Consider the following 23,043-nt stretch of genomic DNA (forward strand, 5'->3'; position numbering starts at 1 on the left):
CCCCCCCCCCCCCTTAACTCAAGCCCTTCCTTACCCTTTACCCCCCCTTTACCTTTTCACCCCTTCTCACAAACACACTCAGAGTTGCCGTCAGAGGTGGAGCTGAACTACAGGTTGTTAATGAACGACTTGTATCCTGTACCCGTTCTCTCAGCCAACAGAAAAAGGGGTTTGAGGGGGAGAAAGATGGAAGGAGGACAAAAGAGGAAGAGAGAGGAGGTAATTAGAACTGGACTGTTCTGCGTTGGCTCCCTGCCCAGACTGGGTGACAATAGAGCGGATACATACTGTTCTACTAAGCTTTTTCATGTGTAAAGGGAAATTTACAAAACTGAACTATTGATTCTGCTGATCCAGTCCTTCTTTTCCATCCATCTGTCCCTCCCTCTGCCGATTTCCATCCCTCCTTCCTTGAAAGGCTTCTCCATCATCACCTGCCGGCAAAGTTAAACCCTCTGAGTGTATACTCTACTCCACATGAGTGATTGGACTGTTGACATGCCTGCACATGACACATGCAAACACACCCATGCACTCCTGCCAGATCCAGGGCCAGATTTACACATTTAGTTTAGGAATAAATCTGCAGGAAGTATCACATGGTGTGTTGATACAACTCTAGATCCAGACAAACGGTTTTTTTGGGGGGGGGGGTCACCTTTTGAGGTGCGTGTGTTTGTGTGTGTGTGTGTGTGTGTGACAGTGAATAAGAACTGTGTCTCAGATTGTAAATGTTAGCCTGACCAAAACTATGATGACTTCACATTATCGTTAATAGTATTTGCATCATTGAACTTTGGTACTGGTATTGTATTTTAAAAGCATTTAACCTTCTTAACCAAAGCATTGCAGTTTTATCGCTCACTGTAATGATTATCATGTGAGCCTAAAATAATGGTTCATGGTTCATTAGCATAAAGAATGGAAGGCATCTAAAATTAATTGAAAGGAGACCAGTGGCTTAGCTTAGTATAAAGTCTGGAAGCAGTTGGAAACTACACTGCTAACTTGCAGTTTTTGAAACATTAAACATGTAATTATTAAAATATGTGCTGGTTTGTGGAGTTTATTTAACAGTGTAAAAATACAAGTTAGTTGTTTCCTGTTAGCTGTTAGCTGTTAGCTGTGAGCTGTAAGATGGCTTTCGCTTCACATTAAATATATGGCAGTTTGTTTTTTTCATCTATCTATCTATCTATCTATCTATCTATCTATCTATCTATCTATCTATCTATCTATCTATCTATTTATCTATCTATCTATCTATCTATCTATCTATATATCTATCTATCTATCTATTCTGTCAGCAGTCTCAAGGTGGGTGGTTTTGGGCGGGTTTTGGTTTTGGCGTTCAGTCCCACCCTGGGACCAGTTTGATTTGGCTGTCTTCTTTTATTCCCTCAGAGGGAGTGCGTTTTTCCTACAAGACGAATCCAGAAGAATGTGAGTGTGAATGTCCAACTCCCCAGTGGCCAGACTTACATAAACTCAGTGTTAAAGCACACTTCTTCCGGCTGACATGTTGAATACCAAGAAAATAGCCCTTATAAGAATGACATGTTAGAAGTATGCTCGGCATTTGAAACATTAAAGAGAAGTGATGAACGGTTGTCGGGATACAAATTCTGGGCATATAGCTGTGCTGGAATTCAGTGTTGCAAGAGGGAATTTAGCATCTGTCTTTGGTTTTTCTCTCTTTCTCTTTGTCTCTCTTAGTTTGTTTGTATACGTTTGATTAAAGTTGGAACTTAGCTTTCTGAAGTGATTTCTAATGATCAGAGAAAATTAGAGCAATTAGTTGATGGATAGTGAAAAAATTATCATTGGGAAGGAGGTGTTTAATTGAAAGTTATTAAATGTGTGACTGGAAATGTTTTTTGACATGTAGCAAGTGTATGCTATTTAAATGACAAAACAACAGTCACGCTTAATGACTCCTCCACATTTTAGCTACATTTTTAGTCCCTATGGACGGCAACATTAGTCTCTTGGTCTCTTGGTCTATCACTTTGGTCCAGACTAAAATATCTCAGCATGTGTTAGTGAAATTGCCATGAATTTTTTTTGCAGATGTGGTGATCCTCTGACTCTAGTGCCACCATGCGGCTCACAGTTGTGGTTGGGTGACATGTCTCAACAACAACTTTTGACTGCATATATTGCCATGAAATGTTGCCCACATATCTGTCCAATCATGTGTCCCACTCCCTGTGTCCCTTTTATCTTAAAAGATTGTCCTTTTCTTTGGTTTACGACCAAATACCAGGAGCATCTGACTGGGTTTGGGGTAGAATGAATATCTGTGGATATCTAAGAATGCCTTTCTACAGAATTTTGTGCCACGCCCCTGCCAAATTCCCTGCAGGACTAATGACAATACAATCAGCCTCAGCTGTACTTGTGTAGTATGCTAATACTAAGTACACCAAGATGATGAACATGGTAAACGTCATGTTTAGCATCCACATATGGGCATGCTGCCTTAGCATTAGGCTCAGCCTCATAGAGCCGCCATGGTTGTAGACTCAGACTTACTCTTGTTCTCATATTAAACTGATTTTCTACATGTGGTTTCCTGCATTCATACATGACATATCTACAAAACCTTTTGTTTAACACATTTTCTTACACACTACTGCAGCTTTCCAGGAATCCTACGAGAGAAAGGGAGAGAAGAAGGGCGAGTGAAACGTAGAGGTCCAAGACAGCAGAGGAACCACATCCAATTCTTAGAAACGGATGACATGATTCACTATGCATTCAGCAGCATTCAAAGGCTTATGCTGCAAGAGCCAAAGATTGTATCGCTCTCAAAGTCTGCAGCAAGGCTCAAGAAATTTGCCAAGATTGTTATTACTGTTGGCTGTTGTCGCTGCAGTCAGACAACATTCTTAACGAAATACTGATGTTCTGTCATCTGTAGGGTTTTTCTCCAACTTTCACAGCCTCATATTTCTTCTGTGTGGTTTCAGATTCAGACCACCCTACTTAAGCTTGAGGTCTAAGACCTAAAACAAGTGGGTTCATTTTGATGTAGACAGAAAACTGGAAATGTACTTTGCCAAGGACAGATAGAGAGAGAAAGTGAGTGAGAGACAATAAAGTAAAAGGTGAAATTAAGTCAAAGAGAAGGGGTAGTAAAGACAGATGGAAAATGGCGGGAGGAAGAGAGTGAAAGGGGGGAAGTTAGGATGGTTGATGGTGGATGGGAGTAGCCGTGTGAGAGTAATTATAATGACTGATGTTGTTTACTCCCATTTCCCCTCGCATCATTTATTCTGTGGAGGTGGAAAACTCACCCACTCTTTCTTTGTGTTACAAACTAGTGCTGTGGAGTGGTGCCAAGCCATGTCATAATCTCTCCTCTTCCGCTAACACTGGAAGCATTTATCCTGCCCTCTGCTTCCCTTTTTCCAACCGCCTTCACTTATATTTTGCTTCCATCGGACATTCTGTTTCTTTACTTTCCATCTGCCTTCGTCCCAATCTGTCTCCCTCCAAGCTCTCTCTTTTTCGTTCCTTTGTTTTCATTACTGCTGTGTTGACACGGCTGTGTGTGACTGCTGTGATTGGGCCGAGCACATGCACGACGTTAGCGTGATGTAGGGCCGTTTACACTGAAGATGACAAACTGAGGTTGGACGCTGTCATCCTTTCTCCCTTTTGTTTAATGTAGTCCTGGTGGCATGCATGTTATGCACGCATGCACACACGCAGGCACGCACGCACACCAGATCAACACATGCCACCCACCTCTTTGTTTAAACTCTGCTGATCGTCTTTGCCAGAAAACATGCAACAATGTATGGAAACAGATGCAGAGGGGCAGAAGAGGGAAAGAGAAAGACAGAAAACAACCCGCAACTAAATATTTTCATCTGTGTATGGGAGTATGGAGCACATCATTTCACAAGCCTTTAAGACTTTGTACTAAAGAGGTAGGTTTTACGTGACTATAGGTCATATGGGAAATAACAATGGTACAAATTACTAAAAGTTGAGGAGGGTCTTCCTTGGTGATGATGGTAAACACTTTGGTATTTTCTAATGATTTGCCCATTCATAAAGAGAAAATGAGAGATCTTTTTCCTTCCATCTGTGCTTATTGATTCTGGCACCATGACAGATGCCTAATGAGAAACAGGGCTGGAGGAGAGCTCTGAGGACCCCAGAGGGAGACTCAGTCTGAATCAACGCACACATGCACAGAAACAACAAACAGATATGAGAACACACATTCAAGCCCACTGCTAATGCACAGGCTTTTATGGTATTCACAATCACAGAGAGAATGTTACTGTAAAATAAATGTCACCCACATTCATGAACACTGACCTCCAGTGTTTGCCTGGAGCTCCATTTTGAGAAGTTAATGAGGATTCAAGATTCAATACTTCATTGCCATATAGTTAATGGGAAACTATGTATTGCTGAGTTTACTCAGACAAAAAGACAACAAATCCACAAGTATAATGGAAGATAATTGAGTGAAATACAGTACACAAGATAACCATAAAACAAAAGAAAAAACGCTCCTGCAGCTCATGACAGGCTTAGCAGTTTGATTTGATTGACAAGAACCCCAAAACCTTGCATGGTAGCTCGTTATCATCAGTGTGTGAGTGTCTGCTTGAAGGGGTCAATGATGCAAATTCCAAAAGCTCTTTGGATAAAAGTGCTATATAAATGCAGTAATAATAACATAATTGGATGTATTTTACCAGAGACTCCATTTATGGCACTGCAATGGAGAGCTCTTGAGACAGAGAAGTAATGAAAACAATACAATTATAACAGTAAAGTAAGAAAAACTCTTGAAATGAATTATTCCTGATTATTTGACAGAGTAGTGCCCAAACTAGATCCTACACACACATACACAAACACACACACACACACACACACACACACACACTCAGACTTCAACAGAGACATGATTGGAGTGGAAGCTGTTGGAGAAGGATTTTAGAGCAGGAAGTGTGTAATTATCGTGGACAAAGGGGAAGAAAGATGGATGTGTGTGTGTTTAACACTCCCACTCAATTTCCCTGCAATCTGCTGGACTAATAGAAAGCAGGTGTGTGTGTGTGTGTGTGTGTGTGTGTGTGTGTGTGTGTGTGTGTGTGTGTGTGTGTGTGTGTGTGTGTGTGTGTGTGTGTGTGTGTGTGTGTGTGTGTATGATACAATATGTCACAGTCAAAACGGACGCACAGCTCTTGTGTTGGGTTGTTGAACTTGGACAATGAATGAGGGACGGGGATAGAGTTGTGTTGGGGGCCAACTCAGTGACATTTACAGGTCAAATAGACCCCTCAGGGGCCCAATATAGACGGTAGTGATTCTCACATTTGAAACACAATAAAGTGTGTCCCTGCTTTTGGTCTTATCCTGATTACAGTAGTAGTCTTTAATAATAATAAGAATGATAATAATGAGTTTGTTTACTGCAAGTAAAAAGGTCCATTTTGTACAGTACAACTTTGCCTGTAATCACTTGTGTATTTTTCCAGACACCTGTTAGTGTCATACTTGAGACTGATTGTTGGTCAATCACAGAGGGTTGACGTGTGCTTTGAGAGTTTTTTGCGTTTAGGCTTAAAAGATGAATTTATTATCTTATACAAATATTACCAAGAAGTTAGTTTAATTTGCTAGTGTAAGGGACATGAAATGTTAGAGGTTATCTGTACCAGCTGTCATTTTATTGCCAATGATTTTCTTACTGACTGATTGTAAATGCAGAGTCTCAGCTGCTTCCTTTCTTACTAGTTGATTACCAGACTGTGGAAGGCCTCATACAGTCTATTATTATAGACTATAGATAGATTATATTATTATTGTTATTGTATGTAGCCATTTATAACCAGAAGGAGTACCACATTAACCTGTGGAAGACACACACACACACACACACACACACACACACATGCACGCACACTTGCAGTTAGAAAAGACAGCATAAATCTGAAATGTATTTTATATGTAGAATAGACATAAGAAGACATGTGAACAGTGTGTGTGTGTGTGTGTGTGTGTGTGTGTGTGTGTGTGTGTGTGTGTGTGTGTGTGTGTGTGTGTGTGTGTGTGCACCTGTGTGCATGAGCATCAGGCTCATGCATGCAGTGCTGTTTCACATTGGTCACAGAACCTCTCTCTCTTTCTCCGCCAATCCTCAGCTTCCTCTCAAAGCAATAAAGAAGCATGCTTTAAAAATGCCTGGAATTGCCATAAAGTGTGTGTCCTTGTGACTACACGTGTTTGTGCATTTACGAGTTTTGTATCATTGTAAAGTTATTTGGTCCAATGTATTTTACCATAGCAGGCCTATAAGGGATTCCCTTAACTGTGAAATATGTAAAAAGGCGCAATGTAAGGTAAAATGTGTTCCTCTAGGCAGGATTTTACACACATCTCCTGTGGCTGCTTACATCAGACGTTTTAAAAAGCTGCAGTGGCACGGGCAAATCTCTTGATTTCCTTTCAAGGCTCCTCTGTGTTGCATTTTTATTTTCTACTTGAATGTGTTTATTTGTGTCATTTTGTATGGGTTTGATAACACTAAGGGAAAAGGTTGTGACACACAAGTAAAGCAAAAGTGAGACTAAAATGTGATCGAACACTCCACAAAAAAAGACAACTACGGAGAGAGAAGATAACAATTAAAAATTTGGTGTATGGGGAATCTTGGATTACATTATTCTGGTAGTATTTTATAAATTATTCGTCTTATTATTGGCTTCTGAATTAGTTTACACCTTTCTTAATTTTAATTCATTGAGTGATCTGAAGAAATCCATTTGAGATGAATTAAGTATTTTGAGATATTTATGTATTTAGTACTTAAGATGTACTTAAGCTTAACTTAAGCAATAGAAAATGTGGTTTTTCTGCTTTTTAAAAGGGGGCTGGTGTGATATGATTTACTGGGACTGAGAATTTTTTACACCCATCAAATGGATGGATGAGCCAGCTACAGGACATCAAATGCCTTCTTTTCTACTACATGCTGATTAAAAATGAATTCAAACAAATTGATGACAGTTGAAAAAGAAAACTTAAAAGAAAGTCAACAAGAGCTCTACTGCACACAGAAGTACACAGAAGCATACTGAAGCAAAAGTAAGCACAATTCGTCTAAGAGGGCAAGATGGCCCCTTCATTTATCTTCTGAAAGTCTTCAAAAATCTTATGCCCTCTCCATCTCTATGCCTCTCTCTCTCTTTCTCTCTCTCCTAACAGCCAGACATGACTTAAGCTCAAACGGATCTGAAGATTTTAACGGCACATTCCTCCACTTTAATTTGAATGTCTCCTTCCTCCAAGACACCCCCCCCCCCAACACCACCACCACCACCATTGCTTCAACTGTCCTCGAACCGAGGCACAGCTTTTCCATTCATAAAAAAGACCAGAATGGACACGTACACTTACACACACAAAAGTCCCAATGTTTTAAAGGGTGATGCTACTTCTACAGGATGGAGAAGTGTGTGATGGCTTTTGTGGACGGGTTGGGAAGAACAACTTTCATTGGAAAGGAGAAGAAAGAAGAGAGAAACAACACTGGTAAAGTGATGACAGATGATATACAACGTGGATACATTTGAATTTATCTTTGTGATTACAATTTCCTTAAAATGGCTCATGGATACAGCTTCAGATGACTTCACACTTGTAAAATAAATGATTTGATTGAGGAGCTCAGTGCATCGGCCCAAAAATGACCTCAGTACAGTACTCAGTACAACATTGGTCTGTACACCTTTACGTTTCACATGCACCCAACCAGTACAACGAATAGGAAATAGATAAAAGAATAGGAAATGAATAAACAAATATACGTATATATACTGTACATGTATACTGTATATATACATATATACACATACAAAAATACATACAAACATGCATACATACATAGATACATAAATATACAGTATATACATATAGACACATACACACAATGCATACATACATACAAGCACAGATGCATACATACATACATACATGTATACACATATACATACATACACATACAGTTTATACATATATGCACATACTTACACACACATACACGCATGACTGATATTTGAGAGAGAGAGAGAGGGAAAACACCATATTGGATGTAAGAATAAAAAGGTCTAGGACATCTAACAGAGCAGCATGACTGTTGAGTATTGAATCAGGCATCAGGTCACATAGGGCCACAGCAACCAGAACTGGTAATAGGATTGGTCTGGATCAGGACTGAAAAATGTGTCAGCAGCTGTGGAGCTCCTGGTCTCAGTGAGCCTGGGATAAGCTCCAGTGACTGATACCCAAGCTCTCCAGCCGGCTCCATCTCACTCCGGCCAAACCACAAGGTCAAAAAACAACTATACCTAAAAGAAAATTCGCAATCACACGCTTTGCCTTTTCCCCCAAAATCTATTTATGGTTGGAGGTTTTCCATCGGGGTCAGGGTTAGATTTATAAATTCTGATACTAGTGCGTTGCAGTTTGGCTAGAAAAGTGACATTAAGTGTCTTTTATGTTGTTCTAAATGATTCAGCAGGACAGAATCAGTCAGAGTGAGATAAAGCACCTGCAAGTTCAAGATTGAAAAGAAAAACACATGGTGTTAACTGACAGAAGAAAGAGAATAACTTGTGTTTTTTCTGCTTATTTTCAACAAGGAACGGCCATTAAAACAACAGCATGCTGGTACAGTCTCCCAGTTGTGATCAGACCTCCACTCCAAGAACGAAAGCACATACACACACGTGCAACCACACACACAGACGCAAATATATGGACGAGTTGCTGCCCCACTGCGTGACAACCCGTCTCTTGGTTTTGTAATAATCACAGAGTAGCAGTACAGTAAAAACACACGTGGTTTACACTACATTTCTCCTAGCATCCATATGTGTGCCCATGCAAGCTTACATACATATGCACACACACACACACACACACACACAGACGCACACACACATCAGTGTGTGGGTTTCTACTTTGGGCATTAAACCAGACTCTCTCAAGTTTTGCCGTGTTTTTTCTTTCCTTCTCTCTTGTTTTTTCGAGTATTGCCAGGGACCTTGTTCCAAACCCATATGCTGATGTTTTTACAAGACTTAGACACACACACACACACACACACACACACACACACACACACACACACAGCACCCTGCACATAGAGCCCCGGTTGACCTACATGTTGGCCCAGGCAGGCAGCCAGGGTGGAGCTGATGGTGAACCTGGGCCAGCGCCTTGTGATTTTACAGTAACTGCTGCCATCCCTTGACATCTGCAGATGAAGGCACAAACATAACTGTGTAACGTGAATTCAAACAGTTTTGTGGTTTTGATTTAAATTTTGTTTTATTAATTAGGGTTAAATTGAAGTTAATGTATATGTGTGTGTGACAGTTTCAGGCCATGGATCTCGATGTTTCACAAAGCCATACATTTGTTTTTAGACATTGTCACAGCAGTTTGAGGACCACCTGATAAGAAATTAAAAGATTACAAATAATTTTACAGTAGAAAAGACAATCACACTGCACACATCGTTGGGGAAAAACTTTACTTTAAGAATTATGAGGAATGATTCGTTTTCAATAAGAACAAGCTTTTGATGGAACTTCAGCTCCAGACATAACTTGCCTGAATTGGTATATGATTCATAATTGGATGATATGAATGGCCATTTATTTTTATTGTGCAAGTATGGACTAGAGTATGGCGGAATATATTTCAAAGGAAATCTCTTTCAAAACATGTTTCACCTGAAAGACATTTGTACAGAAAGTTTCCATGTTCTATTTGGAAAGCAAGCCACACGCACAAAACTATGAGAGTGTAAAAAGCACACACACACACTTATACTCACACGCACACACTCCCAACAACTCATACACACACACGTTCACAGGCATGGCTTTCCTACCACAGAAATACTAATAGTAATAGTAATACTACTAATGTTAAACCACTAAAAACATTTTAAACCAACCCTCATCTTGCCTTACTTTAGCATGCATACTGTGCACACACATAGGGAGACATTGAAACAAGGTATGTGTGTGTGTGTGTGTGTGTGTGTGTGTGTGTGTGTGTGTGTGTGTGTGTGTGTAAAATCCCACACTCATATGACCTCTTCTCATGCAGGCAACGATGCGCATTATGCCCACACACGTGCGCAAACCCACACACATGTGGAGTTACGTATGTTTAAACAATCGTTTCCTGGTTTACTGCTGGGCTGCTCCGGGTCTGGCTGGAGCCTCTGGGTGAAACGTCAGTTAGAACCATGCGGGCCGGGAACCTCTCAAAGTTTGCTTTGGGTTCCAGAGGGACACACTCCGGAGTCCGGACCCCTGAATTCCTGCCCATGGTATGCACTCTGCTTCACCCTCTGGACCCTCTCCCCCGAACTGAATGACTCACACGCATCAACTTCTTTGCTTCTTTTTTTTGCCAGCAGCATGTTTATTGTTCCAGGCATTTGTCAATTCATTTTACTATAACGAATGGATGACAGGTTTATCTTAAAACCCAAGGTCACCAAGATAAGTCAAACTGTTATTTTAAAATTCTGACAAGATGAGAATGTGAAAACGCAGATTGGATGACTCCATTCTGATTGTATGGATGTTTGGAAAGCATGGTGACAGGCAGCCTATACTATGGGAAGTATAAGTTAACCCTCGTGTTGTCCTCCCGGGTCAAAAACGGACAAAGATTTGACATTCTTGTCCCTTTTTCAGACTTCTTTTTACTTTTCACTAACACCACCTTGCTACCACTAGTTTTACAGTTATTTTTGGAATTCATGTACAATAGCCCTCGTTGGTATGTAATCATACCTAATATTTGAGTTGAAAAAGCAGAAAATATGAGTTATTTTGACTGATTGTTAAGATCAGAGGAACCTACAGTTGAGTTAAGTCAGGAATGAAAGTGATCAATTGTATTTGCAAAGAGCGTTGTAAGGAATCCAATCCATTTTTCTTGTGGTAATTTGGTTAAAAAGAAACCCATATTTTAGATATAGACATTTTCTAAAGGGATCAAATTTGACCTGAGGACAATAGGAGGGTTAAGGAAAGTCAACGACCGAGATAGTTGTAACACTATCCCATGAACAGAAAATGGAAATTGAAAATGAGTTGCAAAAATCTGTATCCACACCTTTCCAATGAAAATGTCTTACCAAATGAGTCAGTATATTTGGATTAAGTTGTCTTACATGACAATGACGAATGATGCATATAAAAATGTATTCTTCCATTTATCTGAATAAGAACTTGAGACTTAAGGTGAGTACAGCACTCATGTGTACATATCTACACGGATTCACCTTTATTGTCATTTTTAAGGTAATTGTTTGTAGTGTTGTTGAAAAGAATCCTGATATTTTTTTCACTCCTCGTTATCTCCTCAGTGTAACAAGGAAATTCAATTATCTACTTTCTTAAACCACACATTTGGGACAAATGTCAAATGTCTGTCCCAAGTTCTTTTAAATTGAGTCTTAAAACTTTTGTTAGCCATAGCAAATTCAGGGCTATTAATTCGTATCTTACACTACACTGTAAGTTTTTATTCCAGTGGTTATTCTGTTCAAAATATATTCTATTTTTATGTAATTTGTTCTATCTAGGCTTGTATATCCTCTGTTATTGTGGAAGCAGAGAATGTCCAGTCAGAGGGACTGTGCCTCTATTTCCCAGTAGGCATTGCCAGGATGACGAGTGACGCGTGACGCGACTCTCAGCCAATAGTCTTCTTCCATACACGGAACTCGGAGAGAAGAGGGAAGTTCAGTTTGTGTACATCGCGGCACGAAAAAGCTGTCCTTCTTGTCTGAACACATACAACATGAATGGATAAAACGTTAGCTAACTTCTGCCCTGTAAAGATTTAACTCTGATAACTGCACGTCTTGTTTACATGTAAGTCCAAGCTAGAGCAACGTTAATTAACATTTGTACGAGAGTTAAGACATTCGCGGTAACTTGCTAAGGATGAAAAGCAGTTCACTTGTGGTACGTATCAATGGCGTAACGTAGCTAACTCGACACTGTGACACAAATGAGTTGTAATTTAAAGTTCTTTTAATATTATAGTATCATTACATTGAACTGACATAAGCATGTAACCGCAGTAGAGTGGAGGAAAATACTGGCATCCTGTGGTATGGTGTAGTTGTTGCACCCCAACGTTTTACCAAGGAACGTGACAAGTAATAACGAGCTATTATTAGCTTTGTATCACTTTATATTAATGGCGTTATTGTCTTTGAGTGGATGTGCTTTTGTGTTACTGCTTTAATATAACTTATGCAGCCTATTTGGGTCTTTTGGGTGGTGCTTCTTGAATTATCAGTCAGGATAAGAGGGTCCAGTTAGACTCCTGATGCTCCAGAGGATCTTAACTCTCATGTTGTCTTAAGGTCAAGACCTTACCAGACCCATTTTCCTATATCAATGTTCTTTTTACCTAAAATAACATGATTGATTTCACACAATGCTCTTTGGCAAGTACAAATCTCTACGTCCTCTTATTCAATTTCATAGTATTTGGAGAGAAAAAATTGAAGTGATTTTGTAAAAGTTGACATATTCTAGTCTGTGATTATCCATCAACATCCATTCCTTTAATTTAAGTCGAAATAATTCCTTATTTCTGCTTTTCTACCTCAAAGATTATGTATAGTTTCCTATAAATGAGGTTTATTGACCCTAGATTCCAAAAATAACTGTAAAACTGAAGTTAACAAGTTAGTATTACGTAGTGTTGAAAATGTCACAAAAGTGACAAACATTGAAAAAAAAGCATGAAAAGTGTTGAAATAAAGAGACATTTCTTTTTCTTTTTTTGTTAAAAACATTGATAAAAGTGTCAACAAAAGTGTTGATATTCAATTTGGACGGGAAGACAACACAACCCTTGTGTTGTCCTTCTAGGTCAAAACTGGAAATGATCAATTTTGGACGCCTTTTCAACAATTTTCAGACACTTTTTTTAGTACTTTTTTGGACGTGTTTTTCACACTACTACAAGTATCCTGTATACGAAATTATATCAGTTTTTTATGGGAAACAAAACACCCAAAATTCAATAAAGTAGTGAACTGATCCTTTGTTTAACTTGCAAGAAGCGTTATAGGGAACCATCCATGTAATATTTGGACAATTTAGATGAAAGAATACCAAATTTCTGATGTAGAAACTTTTAAAAAACGGGGCAAATTTGACCCCAGGACAACAGGAGGGTTAGGGTAGATCAACTTTCTGTATCTAAAGTCTGTGCATTTTTGTCTTTTAGAGGAAAAGTCCTTCAACAGTAGACGCTAGCTAGGGCTAAAACACTTATGATTAATTGAGTACTAGTCAATTGATAGACATTTAATCAACAATGATTTTAATAATCAATTAAGCATTGAAAAAGTGCTTTATCATGCAAAAATGTAAAACATCCTCATATTCATGCATCTCATACGTGAGGGCTTGCTGCTTTTCTTGGTTTCATTGTCAACTGAGTATCTTCGGGTCCTGGATAGTTTTTCTGGATAAAAAAGCATGCCGCTCTGGGAAGCTTCGATGCGAACGGCTAAAATTACCAGTCCTTACTAGAATAAGTTGATAGACAGAAAATTTGATAATTGATATTTTGATAGTTGATTCATTATCAGTAATAGTAATATTATTAGTAATAGTGTTATTTATTTTCAGGCACAAATGCCAAACATTCTCTCTTAGTTTAATGCTGTTATTTGTATTATGTGATAGTAAAAGGAATATTTCTGGGTTTTGGTCTGTTGGTTGGACAAAACAAACATTTTGAAGATATCACAATGGGTTGTAGTAAATTGTGATTTGCATTTTGCACAGTATTCTGACAGTTATTGACCAAACATTAAATCAACCAATTAAAGAAATTAAGTGGCGTATAGTGTAGATCGGACGGATGAAGCCTGACTTGCAGGGGGGGCAAAGCCGCACTCGGATGTTCAGCTTAGCCCCTTTCGATTCTGCTCTCTGTGTGTTTCCGTTCTCAGAATCCCCTTTGCTATTGGAAAAACAACAACCTTTGAGCTAGCAAGCTTTTTTTTTTAAAGATTCATTTTTGGAGCATTTTAGGCCGTTCCACGAGACAGATGAGGAAATAAAAGGGGAGAGAGAGAGAGGATGGAATGACATGCAATAAAGGACCACAGATCAGAGTTGGACCCACGACCGCTGCATCAAGGAGTAAACCTCTATATGTGCACCTGCTCTACCAACTGAGCCAACCCGAGGAACATGTTTCATATGTTCCACCAAAACAAGTTCCATCCCAAGACTTACTTTGCAAATGCAACCCTTCGCTGCATCCCAAACTTAGCGCCGCCCAAGACGACTGCGATTGGTTTAAAGAAATGCAAACAACCCCAAGTTTTTTTTCCCCCTCCTCTCCCAGAAGGAATCTGTTGTGTAGCCCGACTTTATTCCACAGCGCTGTGGAGATAGCTCTGGCAATGCGATGCAATGCTATTGGCAGATTAATCTAAAATGAAAATACTTGTTAGGTGTAACTTCAGTAATGAGCATTTTGTTCACCAGTTTCTGATATCTTAAAGACTTAACCATCAATCTGTTGCAACCTTAGTAAGGGGTAAGTTGATGTTGGCCAGAACAGCTCTTTTGCATATTTTCTCCAAGTCTTAGTAACTCTACTGTAGGAATGAAACACAATTCTCTAGTTTTTTCATTTAGTGTTTTGATGTTGCATATGATTCCCATTATTTCCATCAAACCATTCAATGACCTTTTGTGCAATGTCTGGATGCATCCGTACTGTTTGATTTTCCACTAATTCTTCCAGGTGTTTGTTGATACATGCCTTGTACAAGCAAAATGGTGAAGAAATATATAATTACACTAGCCATTATGTCTTTTATGACTATCATTGAGACAACACTTACATTCCTAACATTAAATCCTGATGTCCTTAAATATAACATATTTTGAGGCACACAAGTGAATTTGTAGATTAATGTGTAACTGATTTGATCATACTGAAATAATGTCAACAATCTCATAATTGGAACAGCAAACTCGCCCTTACCCAAAGTCCACAAGTTTAGTTTAACAAATCTTCAAAGATAATATTTGACCAGTCACATCTCGTTCCTGCTCCCAAATGTGTTCAGCCAACACCAGAGCTGCTGTCGAGTGTGTTTATGTGCAGTACATATTTTTTTTGCCCGAATGACATGCATTTGCGCCAGCAAAGTTGTGTAAGTGCATTATATATAAATATGCCTGTGTATTCATGTAACTGTCTGTGTGTGATAGAGAATTTGGATGAATCTCTGTTTCGTAAGTAATCGGCATGCAGTTCTTTTCCACCTTCGCTTTACTAAACTCTGAGCCCCCAACACAAGTCCACAAGAGGCGTTTGTTCCTAATTTGGTTGAGCTTTTTTTCTCCCCGAAAATGAGTATTTATATATTCACATCAACGAGCCATAGGGGCTTTCCAGCAGAGATGATGGCAAGACATTAAACAAATCGTGTGTAACGAAGTGATCATAAAACACAACCCTGTGGTGTCTCACACGGACCTGTCATTATGGCAAAAACAACACACACACACACACACACACACACACACTTCTCAGGCTATATACAGACAGAACACATCCTCACACACACCTTTGTGATCTGCCCCCCACGTTTTTCTCTCCATCATCATAAAAGGTGAAGAATGTGCTGCTTATTTGTGTGTGTGCGTGTGTGTGATGTGTGATTCCCTTGGAGCTTAAAAGTTGTGCGATAGATTGTGGTAATTAAAGATCTTAACATCAGGTTAATTTTAATAATTATTTACACATAACATAAATGCAATTGTATGATATAACCTTTGTGTGTTTTTTATTTATGGTTACAATTTACTTTTATAGGTAAAACAGATGCAATAGCATTTATTTAACTAGTAAATGTTGACTTTTATCTGACAAAGTCACAAAAACAACACCAGTACGCTTACAATTCATTTATAGTATCAGCTTTCATTTAGTTTTTCTTTTAGTTTCTAGGGCTGCTCGATTATTTAAAAAAAAACAACAACATAATAACATGATTACTCATTGACTTTTGGAATGATTTTGCATTTACTGAACTTTTCTCATTTGACTTTTTGAATTCCTCTTCAGAACACAACACAAACTAAGGTTTTACTTTCAAAATGTTGGGTGCAAAATCAGTTTTCTCTGTTTTTGTACAGCCCCTTTTTTGTGCCTCTTTTTCACCCACTGGAGACCATCATCATACCGATTTGATTTAGTTAGTAGATGACGACAACATTGCCAGTAGCAACACTCATTACATACATTGCACCTGTTGTATAAAACAGTGCCTCTGGTCTCTTGTCTTGAGGTTAATAATGCCCTGTGAAGTCTTTTATAAGTTTCTGTTTACATTCAGCCTTTCTCCCCAAACACACTGCGTTTATTGTTGAAGTCTAACAAACGTGTTGAATGGCTTGCCTTCCTCATAAAATTTTTGCAAAGCTGATTTAAAAAAGATATGTATATTTAAAATCCTGCATCAATTATATTTATTATCGAGCTTGCAGTCTTAAAAATCGCAAAACTCCACAAGGCACCTTTTGGTGGAGGTGAGAGTTGGCTATAAAACACTTTTTTTAAACGCTAAATTTCTACATCTAACATCTAGGGATGCTTATATAATACATTGACATAGAAATGACATTGCAAAGGCCTATTATTGGGCTATTTATCAATCTAGATTGTTGTGGTATAAGTTAGCCAGTGCTTGTACTGTCCCTTTAAGGACAGGTGATAATATATCTGTATTGTTTTTTTGTTTTATCCTCGGGCTTGACAACTGTCTTGGTCTTTCTCTCACTTAGGATCTTGCTTGGATCTTGCGTACATTCACTTGTGCAAGATGTCTCAGCCTCAGCCACTGATCCAGCTCCAACTAATGGCAGAGCCCCTGCTGAACGTCCAGGAGATGCAATTCTGGCTGGATAAAGCAGTGACTTGGGGCCAGGCTGACAACTCTGATACTCAGAAAGACACCTGCCTGCACTTGAGCAGACTGAAGGATTTCCTCCAGCAACTCCTCACACATATTAACATCATGGTGAGCAGATGTGGTGAAAAACAGAATTTGATTTGAATAACTTTGTCACAATGCAAGGGAAGCTCTGAGATTTGTATTCATGGCATATTTGGATATACACTTAATTCCCCAGATGCCTATTAAGTCTAATAAAATATCCACTAAGAGGCCTGTTTTACAGACTTGACACACTTTAACTAATGGAATAAATTAGATCAGTTAATCAGTTTGGCAAAACAGCCACCAAATGAAATTAACACACACACACACACACACACACAAACGTGCACACGCTCATTCTCTGTCCAAGCCCAGGCGTGAATATTGAGCCCAGCGTTGGTACGGTCCCGCTAACAGAGGCTGCTCTGTGCTGTGCAGAGTCTGGGTATGTGTAGTTGGCAGTGCTGCAGTGTTGAGTTAGTCAGGTAATAGCCGCATTGGGACCTACAGCGCTAACCTAATGTATCCCCATATCAGGTCCAGCAAATCTGGGAAGGGGGCACAGGACAGGAGGGGTGCTGGACTGTGAGATGTCAGTGTTACTCCAGCCTTTCCTCCTCCCTCCAGCTTCTTACCCTTTAGCTCTTTCTGTTTTTCTGCTTTTTACAACCAAATTTCCCTCGCATTTCTCTGTCCCATAATATACTCTTTTTCTCATGTAAGAAATCTTTTTTTACAGTCATGGTGCTCACAGAATTTCATTTGTGATACTCTACAGTCCAAGTGTTTTACTGTTATACACGCCGATGGTTAGAATTGCTACTTCCTCTCCACTTTGGCATCTAGCCATATATATTATAGATCACGCACTGGCTATTATTTCTGTCTTTCTGTCTCCTTCTCTATTAGCATTATATTGGGTATATGTATCGTAGAGATGTCAGAATGTGTAGGATGATGGAGCGGATACAAAGAAAGAAAAAAGAATGTTATAGCTTAATTGGCTCAAAATTCTTTTTACTGGCAGGAGACTCATAAAAGACCAGCTGAAGATAGACTGCTTCTTGGCAGCTTTTTGCATCCTTTGATAACTTAATAACTTTCCTGTGGCTTATTCCCCAAAATGAGAAATACTGATTATTAATTTCCAGGTTCCCACTTGGTTAGAAAAGTGGAATTTGGGTACGTTTCCTATTTCAATATTGCCCTTCTGAAAAGAATAGTTAGATAAATTTGGGAAATATGATTTCTAACTGAGAGTTTGATTGATACCACTCTCATATCTGTCCTTTCAATGTGAAGATGGAACCAACAGCTGCTTAGCTTAGCTTAGCTTAGCATAAAGACTTGAAACAGAGGAAAAAAACTTACCTGGCTCTGTCCAAAGGTTTCTATATCTACATCGTAGCACCTGTACAACTCACTAATTTACGTTTATTGTTAATGTATCTTGAAGTGTAACATGGCTATTAGCATGTTAGGGGGGGTTATGTGCCAGCCTATTTCTTGGATCTGCGCAGTAACTTCCTGGAGTCTTGTCATCACCGTGTAGTTGCCAGGCAACCAATGGAGATTTCAGAAAGTCACTGTGACCAGCCCAAAAATGTTCCCACACATAATACGCCATTGAATCACGAATTGATTTTCTTACTCTTTAGTTTTTGAAAGGATTAAACAAACAAGATATAAGCTGTAAATGTGTCAAATGTGGAGGTGCATGTTTCTATATGGAGACAGCCAGGCTAGCTTTTCACCCCTTTTCCAAATTTATGCTATGCTAAACTAACCTTTCGCTGGTTTCAGCATAATATTGAACTGACCGATATGAGAGTTGTATTGATATTCTCATTTAACTCCAGGCAAGAATGCAAATGAACTAGTCCTTTAAAAAGTGTTTTTTTTTGTGCATGGGCTTATTGTTGTACACCTAAATTCACCATAGAAGTCCCCTAATGGTTTTACCATGGTTGCTACACCACGGTGGCAGTGTCACACCACTTTTTAAAGGATTTGGTCTGAAAAATTATGCTGCCTTGTTGTATATTTATGTGCTCACCATAGTAACTTTGCTATTTAATGTCAGGGCTACCCTGATTATGGTTCACTGATGTCATTACCAGAAGTGTTTCCACACCATCGTCTATAAACTTGTCCCATTTGCCCCCCTGGCTCGTACGTACGTAATCGGTCACTTCTGTCTGAGATGTCTGTCTCTAATCAAGACAAGATACATTGTCTCAAAGCCCATTTATGATTAAGGATACTGTTGACAAGGCTTTGATGGTGATTTGGCCCCGGTAGTCAGTGATAATTACATTCTGTTGCAATTGCTCAATCTTATGGGCATGCAGTCACAAAGCAAAGTCAAGTTCTTATTGTAAATGTACATTCCTTTGTAGTTGCATCAACAACACACAAATGCACATGTATACTTGCACACAATGTTTACCATGTGTTGTTGGATTGATAGGAAGGCTGAGTGGGAGGGCTGTGCTCCAGACAGCATTGGTGGTGTTGTGGGGGCATTTAGAGAAACCCTGGACTATTACCACTCTGCTTCTCATCTCATCTACTGGAGTGAGACAAGTTAATATCCTTGTCTGCCTGATGCTGTTTTTTTTTTTAACATGTAGCCCTACAGTTAACTTATATGTTCCTTTTATCCAATGCTACATTTAGACATCTCCATGTCCGCTCAGTGCTCTCTGATTATTTCTGATGAAAGATGCATATTGGCATTGAAGCAACCTTTGTTTCCTAGCTGTATTTCTTCTCTGAAATTCTTCAAACTCTTGCTTCTTCCCTTTTCCCAGTCCTCTTATCTTGCTAATTAATAGATACCCCACAGTACTGCTAATTGCTGTTCAATTATGGTCCCAAAAACCTTTTTTTTTTATCCGTAAGACACAGTAGACTTTGTAGCTAAGTCCTCTCCTCTACTAATAGTGGTGATAACAAATGGTGTCAGATGAGCCTGTTTGCTTGATTGAGTGTTAATTTGGCTGGTAGGATAATAAGCCAATGTGGAAGACGTGGGAGAGGACGAGGTTATTTAGCCCACCAGAAACGTGTACATGGCAGTGAATTAAGCCAAATTCTCTTTGGTTAAGCTACATCACACTACTTCAATTAGAACTGCTTTACAGTATATAGAATCTCTTTGTGTGGGTTTATCCTGCAACAAGGCTGTTCTCTACTTCAATTAGGTCATATGTGAACTGTATGATATAGACTTTTAAATATGGGATGAATACTAACTAATTCTGTAAATGCACGTGATTCATACACACATGTGCAGATATGCTTGTAAATTAAAGTAATACGTCACCTCTTTGATCTGCCTTCTGTGCCGTATGTCCCACTTCAGTCATCATATTGTGAAAATAATGTGTCTAGCCCAGAAAACACCATAATTTATTAAACCCAGAAAAGTAATAAGATGGAGCCAAAATAATGGTGTCCACTTGTGTATTTACAGTTATCCTGAATTAAAAATTAGTTTGACTGAAGGCTTTTGTCTCAGACTCCAGCTTGACTTGAATATTTGTGTGTTTTGCCCTGGAAAATCCCAAACAATGTCAAGCACTTTTCTGACAAATAAACTATGTTTTGTCATATTAGAAACAACAGATTAGTTGGTGCTGGTAATACTGAAGTTTTAATAATCTATCTTCTGTTTGGCTCTGGTTTTAAATAAACAGTGTGACCAGCTTGCTTCCATTGGTTTCAGCGATCTGCTTAGACAAATAGGAATCTTTCCAAACCTTAAGTCTAATACTTAAACAAGAGAAAGTTATCTGGGAAAATGTAATATTTTCAAAACTGCAATGTATAGAAAGTGAGGATTAAAGGCTATTCAAGTTCTTAAACACAGTGTCTGCCCTGACTTGAAACCTTCTGGATGTTTTAATTGGCTGTTAGGTGAAATAAATCACATGGTCTTTTGTTTGAGCTGGATAAACAAGCACAGACACACATACTTAAACATTTACAGGTATAGCACCCTTGGCCAGAGCCCTGTTCTGCAATGTGTATCTCTCACTGTTGACATATGGTTGATATTGTGACATGACCAACATATGGGAAACAAAGGTGATGCATGGATAATGCACTGTGCCTGGTATTCAACTCAAAATCCTCATTAAGTAACCTTGTGATCTTCTAATGTATGATCGCAACAAGGTTGAAAGTAGGGCTGCACGATTAGCGCTAGGGAGTACCGCAAAATCCAAATTGCAGGGGGAGGGGCGCAAAAATGATCATACCCTCCAAGATCATTTTTTCACATCGTGCTGGATGAAACGGGTGAGGAGATGCAAAAGTCTACAGTGTTTCCCCATGGTTGACTGCATTGGGGTTTGAATCTAGTTCTGTTAATCCGATTATTTCCTTCATCCAAAACAGTGGCGTAGAACACCAGTTGCCAGGAGTAGGGCTGCTTGATTATAGAAAGAAGAAGACTTCTGGAAAGATATTCCATTTATTGAACTTAATAAAACAGTTAAACAAATCAAAGGGAAAACACCTTGACCTGGAAAATGTCCCTTAATACTTTTCCCGTTGAACTTTTTGTATTCACCTTCACAAGACGAAATAAGAGTTACTAACTTGTAGAGTTTTAATAATGATTTTTTTTCTCGTTTTTATTGCTTTTGTGATTGTTCGGAGCCAAAATTGCGATTTAAAATTTGATTAATTGCACCACCCTAGCCAGGAGTTGAGTTTTTATTAAAACTAAATTATGACTGCATGCAGAATTAATCACAGTACACAAGCCCAAGGTATGACCTTCTGGCGCAATGCTCACTCCACATAAAATGCTACAGAACATTTTAATAATATATGTATTATAATGTATACTTTATTAATCCCTCATGGGGAAAATTTGTATTACACACACATAGTAAACACATGCACATGCATTGGAGAGATGTCATAGTAAGGGGGCTGCCCATGGACATGCGCTCTGAGCAGTTGGGTTTGGTGCCTTGCTCAAGGGCACATTACATCACTTCCAGCAAACTTCACCGAAGACAGTGAGGAAAAAACAGCCTCAGTATTCACCACCTCAAGATTGGTGGTTTGATCCCAAGCTCCCCCGGCCACATGTCAAAGTGTCTTTGAGCAAGACACTGAACCCAAAGTTGCTCCCAAGAAGCTGTATATGGCTATGCACTGCTCTTAATGGCTTTCACTAGCAAGGATCACACCATCAACCAGATACATTTTGAACAATTTAATAATGAAACATGACTTGGATGCAATGCCACAGTATGAGAGAGACGTCACTTGTAGTCATCATTTGACTTGGTGTTGTGGGGAGGATTTGGTCGGGAATCCATCACAGAACCTGGGCCCGACAGACCCCCTTAGGACCTAAAGATGAGGAAAAAGGAGAGGAACAGAAAGATGGTGGGAGGGAGAGGTAAGGAATGCGAGAGCAACTAAGAGGAGAGGGTTAGGTGGGTATAGGAATACTGGATTCTGTTTATAGTTGGGTCCTGCTCCTGAAATGTTGCAACATAACATCAATAAGTGCAGAGACTGAATTTGACTTCAATGACTACTGACTATTTTACAATGACTATTGGCTATTTTTTTTAACTGAATATTCTCTGGCCTAGCTCAGCTAAAACACAGAGTCCATCACCATGTTAGTCGTTCACTACCAAATATAATTTCCACTCAGAGAACTAACCAATGTAAGTCATTTGTCCAAGCTAGGTGGCTCAAAGGTGTAAGAGCATTCAAAATGAAAAACATGTAGACGATTAAAAATATTTTTTTCCGGCCTGTGGCTGGCTGTGTTCTGTCCATAAGAGTTCCACGACAGAGACCATGAAGAGGCTGACCCTCCTAGGCCAGTTTCTTGGCCGACTTTGCTGGAACCCTTATGTCACTGCTGATGGTGAGTGTACCTTCGGACTCATGATAATGTCTTTACCAGCATGGGTCATTTTGAGGCTTGCTGTCTGTGTAAG

At 39.2% G+C, this 23,043-nt stretch overlaps 1 protein-coding gene across 1 annotated transcript in view; it reads left to right on the plus strand.

The window, feature by feature from the left end:
* Positions 1 to 11,775: 11,775 nt before the first annotated feature.
* fancc (FA complementation group C) overlaps positions 11,776 to 23,043 on the plus strand; it is a 32,817-nt gene continuing 21,549 nt past the window's right edge. Inside the window, 4 exon segments of the mRNA XM_034871626.1 lie at positions 11,776 to 11,942; positions 12,142 to 12,215; positions 16,902 to 17,143; positions 22,883 to 22,970. Of these exon segments, the coding sequence (XP_034727517.1) occupies positions 16,946 to 17,143; positions 22,883 to 22,970 (286 nt within the window). The 5' untranslated portion in view covers positions 11,776 to 11,942; positions 12,142 to 12,215; positions 16,902 to 16,945.

Source organism: Etheostoma cragini, chromosome 5, assembly GCF_013103735.1.
Source record: "Etheostoma cragini isolate CJK2018 chromosome 5, CSU_Ecrag_1.0, whole genome shotgun sequence".
NCBI classification, from domain to species: Eukaryota; Metazoa; Chordata; class Actinopteri; order Perciformes; family Percidae; genus Etheostoma; species Etheostoma cragini.